Below are 22,159 nucleotides of genomic sequence, written 5' to 3' on the forward strand. Positions count from 1 at the left end.
TCAATATAGCCTTGCTTTAAGTGTGAAGAAGGTATCAGAGCTAGTGAGGCAGATCCGTGAGTATGGATCTGCCAAACACCTTTAGTCCCAGCCCCAGGGAGGCTGATGTTGGCAGATTAAGAGTTCCAGATACCCTGAGCTATATAATAAGACCATGTGTTTGTTTGTGTGTGTGTGTGTGTGTGTGTGTGTGTGTGTGTGTGTGTCTGTTTGTGACAGAGACAGACAGACAGAGACAGAGACAGAAACAAGGAGACAGCACTCCTTTCCAGTTACTTTATTTACCCATCTGGCTAATGCTGTTTCTCATGTGAGGCACAGTCACCATTTTTCTAAGCTCGAGCCCTTTTCTGTTTGTCTCATTTTACCTTCTAGGTGGACAAGAAGATCGTGAGAACTGAAATAGGAGTTCTCCTGAGACTCTCACACCCGAACATCGTAAGTGGCTCTTAGCTTACCATTTCAAATCATTTCCAAAGCTGCAGGATGGGCTCATTGTCCTCCACTGTCCGTGTTGATGGGGAAAAGTTGCCCTTCCTCTCTATGAGGCAGCCTGGCCTAACCCAAGGCCTTACCTCATCACCTCCAATCAGTTTCAGAATAGATGGACTAGCAGTGCATACCATGCCTCTGTTCATGCATAAAAGGAAGGGAAAATGGAGAAATTTGTTTTATTCTAATGAAACACTGACTTTCTCCCTCTTTTGTTTGCCTATCTTTTTAATATGCCATTGCCGAAAAGGCCTTTGAAGCAAAAGGCACTGCTTTGCAAAGTCATTTCAGCCTTTGGGAGAGTGTCCGCTTCAGAAATAATGCAAAGATGCAAACAAATGATGTACGTGAACGGGAAAACTAGCCAGTTTCCAGAAGCTCTGCTGTCAGGACGCCTCTGAGGAAAACTGAGTGAAAAGCTTTTTGGAATCAATGAAGTGAAAAAGAACAAAATCATTTTCACGGCAGCATCTTGATTTTATAAATTAAACCATCTACTTAATTTTTTTTCTTAAAAGAAAAATACCTATTTGTGTGCAGGGTGATGACCGGCAATGCTCAGGGCACACAGCTTGACATGTGCGTTAAAGGTGCGCTTAGCTACACAGAGCAAATACTTTTCTTACAATAAATAGGAAGATGGACTGAAGCACTGACTCATCAATCTTGGGTTGCCACCCAGGGCCCAGGCTCCACACATCCCTGTGCCTGCCATTTCCCCATCCTTGGTGCCTTGACTTCTCACCCTGTGCCTTATTGTCATGGACCCGTAGTGTTAGCTGCACATTTCCCTAAATCCCCAGATTGATATTCAAGGAAGAAATCGGAAGGACCTCCTCTGCAGAGTCAGATGAGTTGTTTCTCAGAATCGACTGCAGCCGAGCTCTCTCTTGAACCTTTGGTGGCCAGAGATAGCTAAACACTGTCCCCAGCTACATCAAGGCTCATCGGCCAGAGAACGAGGTTGCCACAAGCAGCTTAGAATGTTGTCATCCACAGTGTGGGGCCAGGTGCCTTGCTTCTCAGAACTAAAGCAGACTTCTGTATGCAGTGAAGTATGAGGACGCTTTGAATAAGCAGTTCTCAAACATGTCATACTCAGTTCCCATGGGCCCGTTCTCCACGTCCTCCTTCTGAGGAAGCCGCTATAGAGATCGGTGCTGGCTTCTGGCTTCGTCAATATCTGATGTCTGGAGAGACGTCTACATCTGGTTGGATTATCTGAATGTGATGAAACCCTAGTGTGGTCAGTCAGTTCTCTCCCACCACTCTGTCCAAGAACCTTCAGAAACAAGGGACTCTGTAACTGCTGACGTGGGCTGCTTTTACACACAGACTTTACCCCCACCCCATCCCACCCCATCCCACCCCGAGCTACCTCACAAACGAATTCCAAACCTGTTGTTTCCAGGATAGAGCATTGCTCATCTCTAGCAACCATGGTGCTTTCAAACAACTTTGTAAAGTTGGGTCTTGTATTCGATTCTAGGGAAAAGAAAGAAGGAAGGAAGGAAGGGAAGAAGGAGGGAGGGAAAGAGAGAGGGAGGGAGAAAGATTGCAACATTTGAGTAGAACTTGGGAAGTGTTTTTAAGAGAGTATTTCAAAATGAAAAATATCAAAACTTAATAAGACTTTTGAAAAAACTGAGCTTCCTGACAAAATCAACAGCTGAGAAAGAGAACGGCAGCTGCCTGCCTGGTGCTAGAACGGGGACTTTCACTGATCTAACCCAACCCTTGGTAATGTACACAATTGTCCATATTGTTAGACATTGTCAAGGAAGATGAGTTGAGCCACTGTTGATGCTATTTCTTACTGTGCCTCTTTCCCTCAGATAAAACTCAAGGAAATATTTGAAACCCCCACAGAAATCAGCCTGGTTCTTGAGCTAGTCACAGGAGGAGAACTGTTTGACAGGTAAGTCGGACCTAGAGTGCAAAACAACAGACATGTTTGCTCTGTATCACCAAAAGAATGGTGGTAAGGAAAATTTCCTAAGATCCTTCATAATGAGACGATTATATGAATTGATGTGTTTTTCTCGAGAAGAATATTGAAGAGAAGTAGATCATAATTGATAAATAAGTATGTAATTAAAAAGAAAAGCACTATATCAATTTATCAAATTATATCAATTTATAGAACCACATATTTTAAGTAAATAGTAGCATTTATGACATTATCTTTTTTTAAAAAGATTTATTTATTATGTATACAGTGTTCCACCAGCATGTATGCCTGCATGCCAGAAGAGGGCATCAGATCTCATAATAGATGATTGTGAGCCACCATGTGGTTGCTGGGAATTGAACTCAGGACCTCTGGAAGAGCAGACAGTGCCCTTAACCTCTGAGCCATCTCTCCAGCCCGAGATTATCTTTGTGAGAAAATACTTAAAGTTGTGTTCTCTTTCATGATCCAAAAACTCATAAAAGTCAGTAATTTTTAAATGATTATCTGTAGCCTATTCTCTCCAGTATAGAAGTCTGTGTAAAAAGTTTCATGTTGCAGAGTAAAGCTTGGCTTTCTTTGGCCCATTTGTTGCCTTTTGAGGTGTTTGGTCATAGCTTATCTCTCAAGGATGTTTGAGACTGGGAGAGGAGAGGATGCCCCCAATCCGAAAGCACTGTAAGCCAAGCCATCTTTAGGCTTCCATAGTTGTCTCTCCTCCATGCCTCCTCAGGAGAATTATAGGTGGGCAGGCTGTGAGGGATCCTCTGTGGGGGAATCATCAGGGCAACAAAGAATGAAAGTGAGGATAGCAATATGAAGTAATTATAAAGTAGAAATGGTGAGAAGCTGGTGGAAGAGTCTTGGTAAAAGAACAGAGTAGAGATAGCTAACCAGATAGAGGAAATCACAAGACTGAGTGTTCAGATCTTGTCAAAAGCTCCACACGTCTTTCCCAAATGAATAATCAACCATAAGAATGAATGACCTCTCAAGAAGAAAGGTATCAAAAGCGGTTTGGCTTTGAATGTTGAAAGAAGACACCACTTCCAGACGTCTGCAGTGGTCTTGAATGTATGTGTTGCCCTCCGATTCACATATTTAAACCTTAACCCCCAAGATGACAGACAGTATAGAGGTGGTTCCTCTGTGAGGGAGATAGGCTATCGGGGAGCCTGGATGGATAGAATGAGTGGCCTTGTGAAAGAAGCCCAAAGTGGGCACTCGCTCCTTCCTCTGGGTGAAGGCACCCATCCAAGGCCTCACTCTATCTCTGACAAAGCCATCCCTCAGAAACAATCTGCTGGTGTCCTGGTTGTGCCTAATGTATAGAATTATGAAGAATAAATGTCTGTTGTATATTATGTATGTTATAAGGCCACCATTAATCCAGCAGCCCAGATAAATCAAGACAAATAAGTAGATTTTAATGCTGTGGGGTTGGGGATTTGGCTCAGTAGTAGAGCACTTGCCTAGGAAGTGCAAGGCCCTGGGTTCGGTCCCCAGCTCCGAAAAAAAAAGAACCAAAGAAAAAAAATATTTTAATGCTGTAACATTTTGACTACTTTAAGAATAATGCACAAGGAGTGGGCATGCAGGAGTAACCTTCTGGTGGCAATTGTTTGTTGATAGTCTCACAGTTCTGAATCCTGACCCTACTACTCAAAGGTAAGCTAATCTAGAGGGATGCGCTTAACTTCCCTGAGCTTTGGAACAAATTTGAAGCTGTTTACTGCTGCTAAGAAGTCTTGGGTACGCCAAACCCACTATAAGGATGGCCTACGTCTTCCTGTTCCCATGAGCTCAGACAAGATTTCTCTGGAGTATCAACAGTATTTATTTATAATGGCTCCTTTAATAGCACCACTGTAAACAAATATTTTTGTGATTATAATCTTTGTCTAAATGCATGATATGTTTATGTAAGATTCTACTGGCTGTGGCGGTATGAAGGCTCTCTAAGGAGACCTTGCATATTTCTCTGCTAATTATGCTCCATTACATAGAAACCTCACCTTCCTTAATTATGAGCAGTTGCAGATAAGAATCCCACGTAGAAGCTACCACTCACCAGCTCTACTTAATGATTTACCTACCGCCTCTCTTCACTTGAATTAATTGTAATCAAGAGTCTCTTCTTCCTTACAAAGCTTCTATGAGAGAATCTGGGATGAATTTTATTTAGCTCTAGGAAAAAAATAAGAACAGAAATGAAGTTAATAAATTTAATTTGTAGAAATAAATGAAGAATTTGTTTCATAAAAGACTGACAGAGCAAATAAAGTACTCACCACGGTGCAAGCTCTCAGTGACTTTAAAAGATAGACCCTCCTCCCCCCTGAATATTGTTCACGTTCTCGGCATGGTTGACATGATGCTGCTTAACTCACAGTTATTCTCAAAGTTTATCAAGTTGAAGTAAATTTTGCATTACTAGTCAGTCTATTGGTTTTCTTTCCCTTGAGAGATTAAAGAAATGATTTAGGATCTTGAAGAAAAAAACCAATGCCTTTTCTTAGAAAAGTCATATCCATACATTTTATTTAAAAGTCTGCATAATTCTGATATTACAGGAAAAAGAAAGCACCCAGATTTCAATTCTTCTCAGTCTTATCACAACTCTTAAAACCCTAACTTCCCTCTCGATAAACTTTCTAACTGAGCAAACTTGGAGCTTTCAGATCAGTGTTCTTTCTTTCTTTTTTTTTTTTTTTTTTTTTTTTTTTTTTTTTTGCTTTTTCTAAACTGAGTTTATTGGTCATTGAAACAGAAACAGTTGTGTCAAAGCTGGCAAAGTTGTACACATACATGTACATTCTCTCTCTCTCTCTCTCTCTCTCTCTCTCTCTCGGTACAAAGCACTTCTATAAAGGGCATGTAACTTGGCGTTATCAAGTAGCCTATCTTGTAATCATAGGTATAGTCCTCTAGGAAATAAGATAGAAATATTTTCATATTAATTTTTCTTTCACCAAAACGTTTCTTGTGGAGAAACCAGAATTGTGAGGGTTTCTGGAAAAGCTTAAAAATGTTGTCTGCCAGCAGCACATGAGTTCTCTCCCCCTCTTTTCAGGATTTGCCCAGGTAACACACCTATTTCCTCTCAATGAGCAAGAAGCTTCTGGTATGAGTTTGTTTACCACCAGGGTAAAACTGTTGTCTCATCATATTCTTACCACAATGCACTTTGTGGGGGCTCACTATATCCCCATGTATTCAAAGTCCTGGAAACCAACATGCATACCTTCTGTAGACAATATGCAGTGTGCTCCATGCTTCCTGTTAATTGATCTTTAGCACATCACACAACACACTAGATTCGTGTTATTTTCTAGAAATAAGTTGTTTGAACACCTAACTGTCTCTTCAAGTCCACCTTACTTTTCTTCTCTGGCCCTATTTTTCAACTACTAACACCCGTGACTTTTCAGCTGTCCTTTTATTGAAAGTAATAAGTTAAGACATCCATCGTGAGGTGGGTGGTTCACCTTTCCCCTAAGGCTCACCAGCATATACATGGCATGCTCACTGTGTTGAATACAGAGAAGCATTTTTGGGAGCAGTAACATTCAGCGATGTCCATTATCATTTGTCAGCCTTAATGCTGCACACTTTCTGCGGAGTGTACAGTGTTCTTTCTTTTTTCTCTCTCTAGAAGTGGTTGTATTTTACCTCCAGCCAAAACAGCAGTAACGGCGGGCTTCTAATTAGACTTAAAGGTGCCTCCTGCCTCTCCTGGCTTATTTCTTTTTTTATAAGGTTTTGCTTACCAGTGTCAAAAGATTGTGGAGCATAAAGCTTTGAATGTTGATTCTTCGAAGACAGCACATTGTTTCTTTAACTTTTAACACACACACACACACACACACACACACACATGCATGCACACACACATACACACACACACACACACACACACAGAGAGAGAGAGAGAGAGAGAGAGAGAGAGAGAGAGAGAGAGAGAGAGAGAGAGAGAATGGTTTAATGTGAAGAGACACCAGGCTGGTTAAAATGTAGTCCCCTGTAGGTCCTTCTGGTTTTGCCAAAGACCCACAGATCCTTTAAGAGTTCACATGTTCAGCTATGTGATTTTAGTGGGACATCTCCCCCTTGACACCTCTTACATGCTGAATTCTGTCCCTCAGCTCTGAGCAGCTTCTCAGTCTGTCAGCTGTTTCTTCAGCACTGGAGGAAGAATAAAGGTACCTAAGGACAGGCTGGTTTTGCTGGCATTGTTTCCTGCTGAGAGCTTGGCTTTTGAATGAAGTCTTTTTTGTTTTGTTTTGTTTTGTTTTGTTTTGTTTTATTTTATTTTATTTTATTTTTATGTTGATTTTGCCTGTGGAGAATCCGAGTTGTATAGGCTAGTCTTGTATAAAGCTATGTCTAGACGATTCACTCATCTGGATTTGTGGGGCCTTTGCTTTTCTTGCCAGGACTATGAGCTAAAGAAAATATTAGTGTATTGGAAACTCACGCTTGAATTTTATATCTCTGACTCTAAATTTGGGTTTTTGTACTTTCTGCAACTCAAAATGTTCTTTTAGTAACTCACAAAGGGTCTATAAACAAGGAACAGGGTAACAGTATTTCAGAGTCATGCACTTAGCCTATGAGCTGCTGTCAATTATATGATCAAGACAAGTACATCCATCTGCTCCTGGAATTTTAACTGATATTGTTGAGGCTAGCTGAATTTTCAGGAAACTGTCATTACCAAAACCTCCAGAAATACTTGTTGCCTTGTTTCCTTGGGTTGGCGTCATGGTTGATAACAGAATTAACCAAATTCATGAAACGTCTGGACTAAAGAAGATTGTTGTTCTAAAATTGTCATTAAGTTAATCCTCTGAAGCAAAGCTCTACAGTTTCTTTATTTCTATAAAGGATAATCAGTCACTGTGAGAACCACGTCTAATACATCCTGGGATCCTGACATCTGCAAGGCGTTTTACCAGAGTGGCCTCACTCCAACACAGACACTACATAGGTCTTCTTATATACATTTTAGAGACCAAATAACTGGGGATCAGAGAAGCTCATCCGCTTCCATTCACTCACACAGCTTAGACATCTAATAACAGCCTGAATTCAAGCCTGGGGTTTTACAAAGCCTATGATTATTCTATCATGTCGTACTCCTTGTGCGTAAGCTATTGTTGATCGTCTTACTTCAAAACAAAACCTCAGACTAGTTGAATAGCATTCTTCCTGTCACCGTCTCTTTTTCTGTCACAATGATAGAGCACAAAATCAACTTAAGGGAGAAGGGGGTTTATTCTGCTTCTCAGTTCAAAGGTAGCATGTGCCATGACAGCAAATCAAGGCAGCAAGATCCAGAAGTAGCTGGTCGCACTGTGTGTGCAGTCAAGAGGCAAGAGCATTACAGGGAGGGGTACTAATGCTCAATCCTCTCCACTTACTCACTCCAGGAGCTCGGTCGTGAAAAGGGAGACAGTTAATGCAATCAAGATAGCCCCATACGAACATGGCCAGAGGTCTGTCTCCCAGGAGTTCTGGATTCCATCAAGTTGACAATTATAACTAAGTATCAAATTGTCCTACTAAGACATTAGGTTAACCTGAGAATTGATATACATATACTTGTTTTAGATGTAGATATTTTAAATAATCTCATTATGTGGTTTTATGGCTATATGTGAAGCAACTATGCACTGTGATTCTGAGCAGATAAATAAGTGTGCTTTCTGTAGGAACTTGGATATAAAGGAGATGATGAGGGTGAGATAGTTGGAAGGTACATGGGAGACTTGGTTATTATTTTAAGATGAAGCCTTGGGAATATACTAATTTTCTAGTGGAATGGAACATACACAAAGCAGGCGAGATCCTTGGGAAAGGGAACATGTGTTCAGAAGAACATTCCAGAGAAAGCCCTGGTGACGTTATCAGGAGTCTAAGAAACTTGTTAGGGTAAGAAAATACCTTTCCTCAGAAGCAGAAAGAATGACAAGCAATGCAGAAATCACAGGCCCGCGAGATTAGACATCTTTGGGGAAGAATAAGTTAAAGGAATTCCCGCTCTGGCAGACTCAATTCTATCTTACGTATAAAGTGGATGCTGGTTACACAGTCTGGTCCTCCTGGGTTAGAGAAAGAAAAGATTTTTTGTTCCTCCAGCATCAGAAAGGTCAAGGGTATCAGCAAGTGTAGCAGGCTTCCCTTTGTTCGTCCTGGGGGGTAGTACAGCAGATCCTAGTGGATGCCTGCATACAAAGGGCGGTGTGTTACAAGAGGAGAAACAATACAGATGTCACCAGCTGTTGACTGAACAAGCGAGATGTACAACTAAATATCGTCCAGGCATTGGAAACTCTCCAAAACACAGATGAACCTCAGATACGCCACTGGGTGAAGACACTGCACAGGGAAGACTTTGTAGTATATAATTTCAACTAATGTGGGGTTTCCAGGAGGGCTGGATGTTTCCTGACACAGCGGAGCAGGGGCTTGGGCAGGGAGGGGGGCAGGGAAAGGGGGCAAGTTGGATCATAAGCAGTGTGACAGCTCAAACTTGATAGACTGCTTTTCCGGTGTTGGAGCCGTGGTGTTTTTCTCCCAACAATATCTGGTGGAGAGGAGCACTTGGAGAGAGAAATGGTGATGTTCAAAAGTGAATGGACAGAAGCGTCTGTTGAGGGCTGAGTGCCCACTAAGGCAGACCGCTCATTTATAGACCTGGGTCAATGGCTTTCTTCATTACTAGGAGTCTTGCCTAGGGTCGCCCTCAGAGATTCTAGGGAGCTTCCATTGTACTATTTCCACCTCACCCCTGAAATGCTCCCTGATTCCAGTTGTCTCAGTTCTCTCTCTCTCTCTCTCTCTCTCTCTCTCTCTCTCTCTCTCTCTCTCTCTCTCTCTCTCTTCCTCCCTCCCTTACCCCCTCTCATTTAAAGATTTTTAAAGATTGATTTATTTTATGTACATGAGTACACTATCTGCATCTACACCTGCATGCCATTTAAGGGATCAGAACTCCTTATAGATGGTTGTGAGCCACCATGTGGTTGCTGGGAATTGAACTCAGGACCCTTGGAAGGGTAGCTAGTGCTCTTAATCCCTGAGCCATCTCTCCAGCCCCAGGTGTTTCCTTCTTAATCTCTTTCCAGAGTCTTTTCCCTTTTCAATCTCTCAGGTTCTACCTTTCCCTTTTATCTTATATTCCCTTTAGCTTAGCTACATTGGCAACTAGGCTATCAGTGGAGAGGAAAAGAAAATTAATGGTGTGTGGGGGGGTGTTGACTAGGGATCCCATTGACACTGCTAATCCCCCAGGGCTCAGATGAACTCAGAAGTTTTCCATCAGTTCTAAGTCTTGTCTCCCTCAGCCCCCAGCCTTTGTGAACTGGCTAACCATGAAGTTAATCAGCACAGATTTCTCCTCCTTCCGTCTCCTCCTTTCTTTTAGCAGTTCCCAATCTGCTAATTTTATTTATTGTCTCTGCCCTCTGCAGCCTTATCACTTTCTTTTCTGTGGCTAAAGGGCTCCTCCCTCCATTAATCTATCCCCTTCTCGGTTCTGAAGCAAGAGTTCAGCCAGAGAAGCCCAAAAGCTTCTCAAAGTGTTTTTAAAGATTTATTTATTTTTATGTATGTGAGTACACTGTTGCTGTCTTCAGACACACCAGAAGAGGGCATCAGATCCCATTACGGATGGTTGTGAGCCACCATGTGCTTGCTGGTATTTGAACTCAGGACCTTTGGAAGAGCAGTCAGCTCTCTTAACCACTGAGCCATCTCTCCAACCCCACTATTCACCATTTTTAGTTCAAGTGAATACGTTTTCAACTATGTCCAACATATCCACTTACAGCCCTGCATCGCCTCACCATGGTGGCTTCGTTACCTGCTTCATTTCCCTCACATTAACTCTCGTACACTGCTTCCGTGCCCAAGGAACCCAAGTCTGGGAAAAAAGGAAAACTGATTTGGACTGGGATATTTTTAATATTGTCATCATCTTCCAAACAAAAGTATACTGACACCAGTAAAGAAAGCCACAGTATGAAAATATTCAAAGTGGAACTAGGACTCTTATAAGTGGAACTAGAAAGTACCAGGTAGAGGATGGAGACAAGGACCTTCCCAGGCGGAATGATACCCAAAGCACGGTGTACTGGCAGGAGATGGGGCGGGTAGCATGTTTCTTCGTCTCCATTTCAAATGCTGAGCGAGGCAGAAAGCAAACAGTGGTGAGATATTTGTCAAGTGAATGGTTGAATGAACAACGTGTTCTCCAGCAATTTACAGAGAGTCTCTGTGTCAGACTTTTCATCTCTAGTATGAAAGAATTGGACCAGAAATCCCTTGGGCCCATTCCCAAGCCTGCAATTTGGTTTGCCCTTCTCTTTCTCCTGCAGTGCAACTCCCCAGCCAGTACCCACATTGATCCACAACCCGCTCCCCTCCCTAGAGCTCCTACATGGCAGGTGCTGGTGGAGCTTTGAAATTGCTTTTTTAATATATGAGTCTAAGGCCCTCTGGTTCTTGAAGAAAGCATATAAATGAGGACGCCTTCAATGAAATGTGCAAAAGCAGTAAATGAAGCCTATAAAGGAAAAACACATTTATGCTGAGACACAGAAATATCCATTTTAATAGAATTTTATGTGTCATAGCACAGTGGTGTGCTGTTATCCACTGAGATTTGATTCCTGAAACTCATGTTATTTCGGGCTTTTATCTTACGACATTCAATCCTCTTGTACACATTTTCATCAGCCCAATGTCTTTTTCCCATGAACCTACCGCTACTTGATAGCCCAGTCATTTGAGAAAGAGACACGATTGGAGCACAGGGCAGGAGGGCTGCTAATCTGTGTGCCAGGAAGTCTGAGGCCTCAGGACATGATCTGAGCTCTGCATCTGTTAGTGCCTCTGCTAACTGCCTGGGTGGAGATGTGCTCAATTCAATTTGTGGCAATTATTCTGAGAGGATCAAATGCACCAGAGTCATGCATATGGCACATCCTCAGAGAGAAATACTTAGTACCCATATTTTCTTATCCTACAATTAAACAGGAAAAGATAAGAAGGAAAATAGATCAGCTAGGAAGAAGAGGCCTGTATGGACCAGAGCAGCAAAGCCGTGGCAGTAAAAAGAACGTACTTAAGGAAGGAAAACTCTTAGGGCCGAGGATATTGTAGCAAAGAGCCCGGGGAAGCTGCCCTGCACTATTTTCCACTCTCTCATCCTGTAGGAAGCGTAGTCTAGGGATAGATTGTCCTGAAGATGCCAGGAGACGTTTCGTTTTAGCTCTGAACCTTCTAGTCTAGCTAACAATGGAGTGTTAACAACAGTGTGGAGTTGTGTCATGGAGACCAGTCGTCAGGCTTGGGCCTTTGAAAATGATCTTAAAATTCTAGAAGCATCCAAATGTTTTATAGAATGCGAGAGACCAAAATCAGGGGCGAAATTATTTCCTCTTTTTAAAGCTCTACAGCCCTTACAGTGACTGAATACTTTTGTTACTTCTGGAAATCAAAGTTTAGTATATTTTGTATAGAGCTGTAAACCCTTGACTTCCCAGTCTCGTCCCATTTCAGGGCCATTTTTAATACGATGTCAGCTAACTTGTATAATGGAATGTATGTCACTTCATGAAGCAAGCTTTCTGTTTTGCTGAATTTGAATCACTTCGACATTGTTTAAAATAAGTCATATCTAAAATGGTCTACACCACTTGAACTTAGAACCCTCCTTTCCCGGGTTTCTTTCAGAAAGCACTGATAAGGTCTCCAGAGCTAAGGGCTGAGGTGGCTGGGATGGGCATCACTTCCAGTCCAGTGCCTTTGCTTGTGGTGATAAGAACACCCGCCAAGGGACTGTCCAGATGGCCTCAGCCTGACATTTTTCTGACATCCATTCATTTGGCGATCAGTCATGAGGCTGTGACTAATTATTGAGAGACTCCTATGAGCAGTGCTTGCTGCCAAGCTCTGAGAATGATTCAAGTCCCACAGAGGCTGTGTCCACACATCACCTTCATCTTCCTCTGCTTGGCCATTAATATCTTCACTTACTATCAGAGTCCTGTTATTAACCCATATTTATCATAAAGAGTTCGGTGCTATTGACCTTAACTAATCAGTCTCAAGCTTTCTGGGCAGATAGCCCAACTTATAAGATATTTATAATGAAATGTCTGGAGCCCAGAAACATAACCCTGTGACGAAGATTAAACGTTGTCTGAGAGCAAAGTTCCTTTTAGCAGAAGGCGAGAATCAGAGGAAGGGTCATAGGGACCAAGGTCGACTGTGTGGAATTACGGTTGAGGTGAGGTAGAAGATGCAGCAGAACTTCGTGTCTTTGTTATGTGTTCCTGCTCACGAGATGCTTCTGCTCCTCATTAGGGAGCTGATCAATAACTCCATCATATAAGCTCCGGCATGACATCTCATAGTTACTATGTATGAGTATGTAGCTCTATGATAATTCTTTACCATCTCACATGGAACCAAATGAAGCCTAATCCTCTTTCTCCCCAAAAGTGCCTGGCTCATGTCAGACAGGAAGGTGTGCTGTGGACTATTGCTGCCCACCCTCATTTTCTAGTTCTTCTGTAGCCTCGTTTCCATTTTTTTAGAATGAAAAAGCCTTTAATAGAAATTTGTAAATCCATGAGCAGGACATCAAAATCTACTCAGTGGCAATGAGCTCTTCTGGTAGATGACATCACCCTGTGGAAATATACACAGGAGAGTCAAGAATAGTGTGCAGAAGAATGATGGCCGAGGAAGGGAAAAGGCTCGCCCTAGAGTGTACATGTCTACAGGAGACCAGCAGGAACCTGTAAGTGTGGATCTTCTGAGACATAATTACCTTACATTGCTGTCCAAGTTATAAAACTCCACTTACTCATCAGAACTACTACTGGGCAGACAAGTGTCCTGTTTTTATTGATCCCATACTCCTCATCCACTCTCAGCCCTATTCCCGCCCCTTTTGACATCTAGGAAACTTAGGTTCACTTTTCAGGTCTGATCTGAGACATCTCTCTTCCCGCAAGATCCTAACCTAGATTATTACCTTTCTCTGACCTCTCTAGTGAGCCCCCACTGCCTGCATCACAGCCTGTCTACTGATGTAAGGAAAGAGCTCGTCAGTGCAAAGAGCAAAGGAGCATGCCTCACTCACTCCTGAGAACCCCACACAGCAGTCACTCCATAATATTTATTAAATGAATAAATGCATCGGTCGGAATGTTAGATGAATTATTTCACTAATATGCCACTCCTCCATCCAAAGAGTTCCTGAATATTTGTTCTGAAACCCAGATTCTGCACTAGTTCATAAATATTGCTGAAGCAAAATTCCTTAGGGTAGGTGGCTTATATTCAATAGAAAATAAAAAAAAATTGAAGGTCATGAAGTAAATTAGTTTACCATCTTGGGGTAGGATTGAAAGGTTTCAAAGAAAGCTAATTATCAGTTGTCCATTCTCCATCACAGTTGATCATTCTCCATCACATTTGTACCAGTTCCTTTCTACCATAACTATAGAAGACCTTGAGATTGCAGATAGAGTGTATAGGGAAGCCACCAGTCACCTTTGTGATGGTTACAGCACAAACTATCTAGAGCACAAAGTGGAGAGGTAGCAACATGGCAGTGAAAGTTCTCCACCTTCTCTGTCACAGAAAACCCTTTTCTCTTCTCTCAGACTTGTGTAAAATGTATTTACTTATTTATTTATTTATTTATTCATTCATTCATTCATTCATTTTACATCCTGATCACAGATGCTCTCCTTCTAGCCCCTCCACAAACATCATCCTCTTCCATTCTTTATCACCCCACTCTGGCACATCAAGTCACTGCAGGACTAGGAATATCCTCTCCTATTCAGGCCAGACAAGGTGACTCAGTTAGGGTTACTGGATCCAGAGGCAGTTAACAGAGTCAGGAATAGCCTCTTCACTCCAGTTATTGAGGGATCCACATTAAGATCAAGCTGCACACCTTGTAGGAAGGTCCTAGGTCCAGCCCATGTATGTTCTTTGGTTGGTGGTTCAGACTCTGAAAGCCCCAAGGGCCCAGGTGAGTTGACTCTGTTGGTCTTCCTGAGGAGTCCCTGTCCTTTTCGAGTTCCTCAATCCTTCCCCCAACTCTTCCACAAGACTCCTCAGGTCCATCAAGTGTTTGACTGTGGTTCTCTGCATCTCTTTCCACTGGCTAATGGGTGGAGCGTCTCAGAGGACAGTGACACCAGGTTTCTGTCTACCACCATAACAGAGTATCTTTAATAGTGTCAGGGATGTGTTCTTGCCCGTGGGATGGGTCTCAAATTGGGCCGGTCATTGGTTGGCCATTCCCTCCTTTTTGCTCCACCTTGTCCCTGCATGTCTTGTAGGCAGGGCACATTTTGGGTTGAAGGTTTTGTGGATTTGTTGCTGTCCTTATCCCTCCACTTGGTCGTCCTGCCTTGGCCACTTCAGGCTCCATATCCTCTACTGCTAGAAGTCTCAGCTAGAGCCACCCCTGTAGACTCCTCCCAGTGTCCCAGGTCTCTGGCACATCCTAGAGATCGCCTCCATGCAGCCCCCTCTCTGATTTCTGTTTTCTCTCCCTGGCTCTCACTACATTTGAACCCCTGACCCATCCCTGTCTCCTCTTTCACCTAATTACCTTCCTCCATTCACCTTCGATGTCTACTTTATTTCCCCTTCTGAGTAGGATTCAAACATCCTTCCTTTGGCCCTCATTATTTGGCTTCTTTGGGTCTATGGATGCAGGATGATCATCTTGTACTTTATGGCTAATATCCACTTATAATTGAGTACCATGCATGTCCTTTGGATTTGGGTTATCTCGCTCAGGGTGATATTTTCTAGTTTCATCCATTTGCCTGCAAAATCCATGATGCCCTTGTCTTTAATAGCTGAATAGTATTCCGTTGTGTAAAGGAACCACATTTTTTATCCATTCTTCAGTTGAGTGATATCTGGAGAGTATTCAGTTTCTAGCTATTACAAATAAAGCTTCTGTGAGTATGGAGCAAGTATCCTTGTGGTATGGTGGGGCAGCTTTTGGGTATATATCCAGGAGTAGTATATCTGGGTCTTGAGGTAGAACTATTCCCAATTTTCTGAGGAACCGCCAAATTGATTTCCAGAGTGTATGTCCCAGTTTGCCTTTCTTCCCACTAGCAGTGGAGAGCTGTTCCTCTTGCTCTACATTCTTGCCAGCACGTGCTGCTCCTTGAGGTTTTGATCTTAGCCATTCTCATGGATATAAGATGGGATTTCAGAGTCGTTTTGATTTCCCCTTTCCTGATGACGTTAAATATTGCTTTAGGTGCTTCTTGGCTATTTGATATTCCTCTATTGAAAATTCTGTTTAGCTCTGCACCTCCTTTTAAAATTGGGTTACTTGAGTTATTGGTATCTAATTTCTTGAATTCGTTATGTAGTTTGGGTACAAGTACTGTTACATTGTGTAGAGTTGGTGAAGATATTTCCCCCTTCTGTAGGCTGCCATTTTGTCCTGTACACTGTGTCTTTTGCCTTATAGAAGCTTTACAATTTCACGAGGTCTTGTTTATTAATTGTTGATCTTAGTGCATGAGCTACGGGAGTTCTGTTCAGGAAGTTGTCTTCGGTACCAATGTGTTCAAGGCTATCCCCCACTTTCTCTTCCATTAGTTTTATGTTGCGGTCTAAGATGTATTTATTTATTATGTAAATGATGTTCTGGCTGCATGTATGCCTCCAGGCCAGAAGAGGGCGCCAGATCTTATTATAGAGGTGTACGAGCCACCGTGTGGTTGCTCGGGATGTCTGTTAGAGCCATCTCTGCAGCCCCGTATTACATGTTAAATGTTCAAAAGTGTAGTCTAGGGAATTATTTCTGTGAGATACCTCAGCAGATGAAGGGTCTTGCTGCCAAGCCTGACCAGCTGAGTTCAGTCCCTGGAAGTTGTCCTCCAACTCCCACAGGGGTGTCATGTTACCTCCATAACCCCACACACAGACCCCAACACACTAAATAAATAAATACATATTTAAAATACATTATTTCAATAGATGTTTTTATAAGTCAAACTAACTACCTAACTTTGTCATAAATTGTAGAAGATATATAGTGTTGTAAGGAAATATTTATGAGAATGGTTTTTAAGAAGCAAATAATAAACACCTCAGGGACATAATCTAGGATTTGGAGGAGGGCTTATGAGCAACGTACATAATTAGGAAAAACAAAATAAATTTTAAGTGTCTAAATAATAAAGCAATGGGGCACATTAGGAGATTTTCTTCTCAGCCTTTTAAAAGATTATGAGTTTGCGTTTTACCATTTCTATGAATAAGTAGAATCATTAAAAATTGAAATGTATCTTTTTGATAGTTTAATAACTACAATCTTTAAGAGCTTTCCTTATGTTCTTTTATTTTATCATCACAATTCTATCCTACACTTCCTCCTCCTCCTCTATCTCCCAATTTTGAAACATTTTATAGATTTTTAATTCAGTTATTAACATCAGCTACTGCTACTTTGAAAAGGTATATTTTTTGTTTTAAAAGAGTCAAAAACAAAATGAAGTTACTTTCTGAAAAATAGCTACCCAAGTTTTATAAATTTCATTTGAAAACAATTTCTAATAAACAGAGATTTGACATGTTTGTGAACTTGGAAAATTGCATTGGGTTATATTTGATAATATAAAGATTTGGTGTACTTTACAAGTATGGTACTGTGATTATGCTATGATTTTTCAAAGATTTATTATCCTTTGAGTATATGCTGTTGCTTTAAAATAATAAAACATGAAAGAAAATAAATCTTCAGACAGATATAAAGATCATCATAAATTAGAAGGTGGGATATATGTAGAATAAAAATCTACTTTGGCAGATGTTTGAAATAATTTACAATTTAAAGTTAAAATAAGAAAGGCTAGTGGTTGGGTTAAACCGAGAGAAAATAAATGTTTTTCATTTTCTTAGCAAAGTTGAGATTTTAGAATGGCTGTTTCTGGAATCTTCCCCCTGGTGTTGGAAAAGCTGTTGCAATTGTTCAGATGTATCTTCTCTGACGTTGATTTAATTAACTTCCTTTAGTACCCATCCAACTAACAGTATCTGTCTGAGAAGCATTTTGTGTTTATTTCCTTCAGGATTGTGGAGAAAGGCTATTACAGTGAACGCGACGCGGCCGATGCTGTGAAGCAGATCCTGGAGGCAGTTGCTGTAAGTACGAATCAGCAGCCGTGAGTGTTCAACCGTTGGCCACCTCTGCCTTTTACAGGCATCATTCAAGCCATGCAGGTGTGTGGTGTCAATGCAAGCAAAGTGCAGGCGTGGATGAGGTAGCGCAAGAAAATATGCTTAATTAATGCACATAGCGAACTGGCTACTCGCATCTGAAGGATGTGCCGCCCTGTAGGTCCGTCGAGCTATTCACAGTCTGTCTACTGCTCTTACTTGTTCTCTAACATCTCCTTCCTCACTTTTCAGTGTATTTCTTTGTTGGTTTTATTTTATGCAGTTCGATTGGAAATGGAAGAAGGTAAAATAAGTTAAACATGGGCCCTAAAGCATAGAGATTGCTGCTGTTGCATTTCCTTTTATATTTGAGGGAAAATATAAGATGAAATTTTATATTGATGTACAACTTTATAAATTAATCGTGGAGGCAAATACACGTTTATGAATACGTCATTTCACAATTTGGTTCGAAATTCAGGTAATTGTTACCTAGATGAGACATGTTTCAACTATGCTGATTAAAATCTTCCAATATGGTCGCTGGTTTCCATTTCTACACACACACACACACACACACACACACACACACACACACACACGTACATGTAAGTGTCAGGAACCCAGAAGATGGTGTCGGAGTCCCTGGAGCTGAAGTTATAGAGTGCCCTAACTGAGTGCTGGCAGCTGAACTCAGATGGCCTGGAAGAGCAGTAAGCTGTCAGCTGCTGGACCATCTCTCCAGCTCTGGTCACTGGCTAGATTATCTTAATGATTCATTGTTGAGCATGAAGCTAAAACAACTTATTTTCTGAGCATACACAACAGGTCCCAAAGAAGGATGTTTACCAGAATTAGTTAAAAAATAAAATAACCACACACCTTTGCTTCTGGCACTCAGGAGGCATCCCTTGAGTTTGAGGCTAGCCAAGTTACAGAGAGAGTTCCAGCAGAGCCAGGGCTATGGAGAGAAATCCCACAGCCAAATAATACTATTCTTTAGTTTGTTATCTTAAGAAATCACCAAAAAAAAGAGAAAACAAACACACGTTCCACTCATTTCATCCACAGGAAAAACAAGTGTGGGCTGGGAAGAGGCTTGGTGGATAGGAGGATTTGCTGTGCGACCGAGAACAGAATTCAAATACCTAGTACATATGTTGAAACCAAGGCATCACTCTACCCCCAATGCCGTGGGTAGAAACATGCTGGTCCTGGTCACTCGCTGGCCAGCAACCCTAGAAGCTACAGTGAGTTTCAGGTTCACTGAAAGACTCTGTCTCAAAAAGAAGCTGATATGACTCGGTGGTTAAAAAGCATTTGCTGCAAAGTCCCAGGGTCTGATTGTATCCCCAGGACCTATAAGGTAGAAGGAAAGAATCAACTCTATTCTGCACACATACATTATAACATACGGATGGACACACACACACACACACACACACACACACACACACACACACACACACAAAATGAAGTAAGCGAACAAATATGGTTGTAAAAATAAACACTAAGGAGGTGAGCAATAGAATACTATTTACACTAACACACACATCCTAACATATGCATGGATGTACATATCACACAGAGAGAGGGGGAAAGAGAGAGAAAATAGAGAAAAGGAAAACACTGGAAAGGATTAATAAAATTTTACCCTATATGTACGACATACATCCTGGCTACTTGTATACTGAGTATCAAGTTCATATTCTCACTGTACACAAAAGCAGCCACATTCTACGTTATTTTTCACCCTAGTTTCTTAGGCTTCCAAACTCGGGAATGATTTCTAATACGTCCTCTCTCTCCTCTCCTCTCCCTTCTCACCTTGAGTTGGATCTCCCTTCATCTGGCCCTGAACCCAATCTCGCTCACCGCCGAGACGGTGTGCTGGCGCGAGTTTCCAAAATGTGCTTCTATTTGCTCCGATTCCTGTCCTTAAGTGCATGACTAGAATTGTCTTTCATAATTGCTACATCTGTTTGGGGAGGTCTTAGTTCAACGATGGCAGTAGTAAGTGTATATTAAAGACTGATTTGTAATCTGTCAGACTTTGCGGGTAGACCTTGCTCACATCAGCCAGCAGTCAAAGGCACGTTGGGAGTCAGAGCTGAGCTTGGCTTTGTACAGGAGCTGGGGCGTATCCCTAATTTCCTCTTCTAAATCCGGCCTAACATTTCACCCTAACATGGTAGTGGGAAGGCTGAGAGTGTACATCAAAGCGGCGTTCAGGAGAGCAGAAGAGCAGAGCATTAAATCGATTCTTTACTAAATGTTGTAAATCTGAACAAACAAAAGCTGGCCTATGCTCAGCTTACGATCATTCAGGACGCTTTTCTGTGCTTTACATGTTACATCAACCAAAAGTTTAAGACCAAGGTACGCTGGTGATTGGGTGTGTGCGTATCCGTCACAGGAGAGCTTCTGGCAGCCTCCCGAGCAGGGCATTTGTAGATTACCACCCAGGTTAGCATGCTTTCATGTTTTTACCTCTGTCACCTGCTCTTGGTTCCACACATGTGGCTATATGTGGGCCAGTGCAAGGAAGGGAACAGGAGAGATACCCGTGTCCTTCCACGGAACTCCTTTTCTCAGGCTTCTCTAGAGAAAGGACACTTTTCTTGTTTTCCAAAACAGAATAATCCTCAAAGATTATTCTTCATCTTAGCAAAAGTCACAGAGTGTGCACGGCGGGGGCTGGGTCTCTGGAAGTTCACGGAGGGTGTGAAGAACTCAGGCAAGCGGCTGGAGCTACCAGGACCCTTTGACACTGAACTTGGTTCCCAACGTGCTTCCTGTTTTACAACGGTCACCGTTTTTCGTCTTCAGAAAGTGATGCAGTCAATATGTTCGTTAACGTGCCCCCATGCTTTGAGCCTTCTGAACGTATATAAAAATACCCCTTGATCTCCAGTCCAGACTTTAAGACAGAAGCTGCATTTGGCTCAGCTTGAATCAGAAAACCCCTTCCTAGTCCAATGGGCTCTGGTTGGGGTGAAAAATGTGGGGTATGAATGTAGTTAGAGCAGGGTAAGGAGAGGCTTCTGGAGGGGATGCGGAGTGGTGCAATGTGTGGAGTCATGGGTGTGTGTGTGTGTGGAGTGTTCTGGGGAGTGGGGTGGCTGTTTCGGCGAGGGAGGCTGCACCTCTGGTACTTTCCATTCTGCTGCCGTTCTTCACTGCCAGTTCTTCAGATGCGTGTCTGTCCTTCATGGAATGTTACATCGTGGTGCAGTTTTGAATGACAGGCCGTTGTATGCTGTCAGAAGACAGTGATTTCAGGACTGGAGAGATGGCTCAGTATTGAGTACTTGCTGCTCTCACAGAGAGGCTGGGTTCAGTTTCTAGCATCCCCAGGGTCCTTTACAACTGTCTGTAACCCCAGTCTGTAACCACAGATGCCCTCTTCTGGCCTCTGTGGAACAGGGCAAACATATGGTACACTTGCCTATGTGAAGACAAAACACTCAAACACATAAAAATAAATACACACAGATGGGTGCCAACATCCCCGCTTTTTTTTAAAATATGTGTGATCTCACTTTAAGTAAGATCTTACTTTGAAGGGAGCCTTCCTTGTGTACCTCGCATGAACCAACTTCCTGAGACCAAGTGCAGTCGCTTTCCACACCACACATTTCTTCCCTTTGTATTCAGGCTGTCTCAGGCAGGCACATGCAGAAATCTCTTTTTCTCTAATACTAACCTAGGACTCTGGCCGTGTCCTTCAGGCTTGTCTCACCTTGGTGACACTGCCACTCGACATCTGTCTCCTAAAATCCTAGTCTTCATCCTACTGAATCTTGCCAGTCTGAATGTTGCCAGGCAACAACATGAATTTGACCACTTGTTCTCATCATTACTAATCCCTCTAATACCCTGCCAAACCTAACTGGCTACACAATTCCATGACCTCACATCCGCTCTCCTCCCCTGGAGTTATGACGCCAGTGATAAACCATTCTAATCACTCCTATGATTAGGTCACATTGGCACCTGAGAACTCTCTGGGTGCGGTGAGGAAGCCTGAAGTCCTAACACATCACAGGCAGAAGCAAGAGCATAGTGAGTTTGAGGTCAGTGTGTGCTATACACACAACGAGCTCTAGGCTAGCCTGGGTTACATAGTGACTTGGGAAAAAAGGCAGAACAAGATAATCAAACATTCCTGGATATCTCAGAATATCTCCCATATTGAGGGCTCTCCCGACACCCCACTCTCAGGGCACTTGACCACCACTCTCCTTTTCTGTGTTTGCCCCCGTTGGTCCCCTTTTCTGACCCTAGAAAGACCTAAGCTAATTTCTATCTCGAACCTGTTTTCTCTGATCCCTATTCTGTCACATTTGATCACAGTTTATGTTCTGCTTCCTGGTTCCCACTGTAAGGTTCTAACTCTAGAGCGACCTTCCATTGTGTGAAAACTGTGCCTTCCGCATCCTTTCCAAGCTGCCTCAGTTCAAAACCATGCATTATTGTCTCCATGAA

General features: G+C 42.3%; 1 protein-coding gene and 1 long non-coding RNA gene across 5 annotated transcripts in view; one reads left to right on the plus strand and one right to left on the minus strand.

The window, feature by feature from the left end:
* The window catches only part of Camk4 (calcium/calmodulin-dependent protein kinase IV), a 218,903-nt gene that overhangs the window by 143,028 nt on the left and 53,716 nt on the right, over positions 1-22,159 (plus strand). For all 4 annotated transcript variants that reach the window (NM_012727.3, XM_006254523.5, XM_063277096.1 and 1 more), the window contains 3 exons: positions 376-438; positions 2,328-2,410; positions 17,584-17,656. In NM_012727.3, coding sequence (NP_036859.2) covers positions 376-438; positions 2,328-2,410; positions 17,584-17,656 — 219 coding nt within the window. The remainder of the gene's footprint in view (positions 1-375; positions 439-2,327; positions 2,411-17,583; positions 17,657-22,159) is intronic.
* The window catches only part of LOC120098266 (uncharacterized), a 36,295-nt gene continuing 16,742 nt past the window's right edge, over positions 2,607-22,159 (minus strand). Inside the window, exon 3 of the long non-coding RNA XR_005496413.2 lies at positions 2,607-4,630. This is a non-coding gene — a long non-coding RNA (uncharacterized LOC120098266). The remainder of the gene's footprint in view (positions 4,631-22,159) is intronic.

Source organism: Rattus norvegicus, chromosome 18 (assembly GCF_036323735.1).
Source record: "Rattus norvegicus strain BN/NHsdMcwi chromosome 18, GRCr8, whole genome shotgun sequence".
NCBI lineage: Eukaryota > Metazoa > Chordata > Mammalia > Rodentia > Muridae > Rattus > Rattus norvegicus.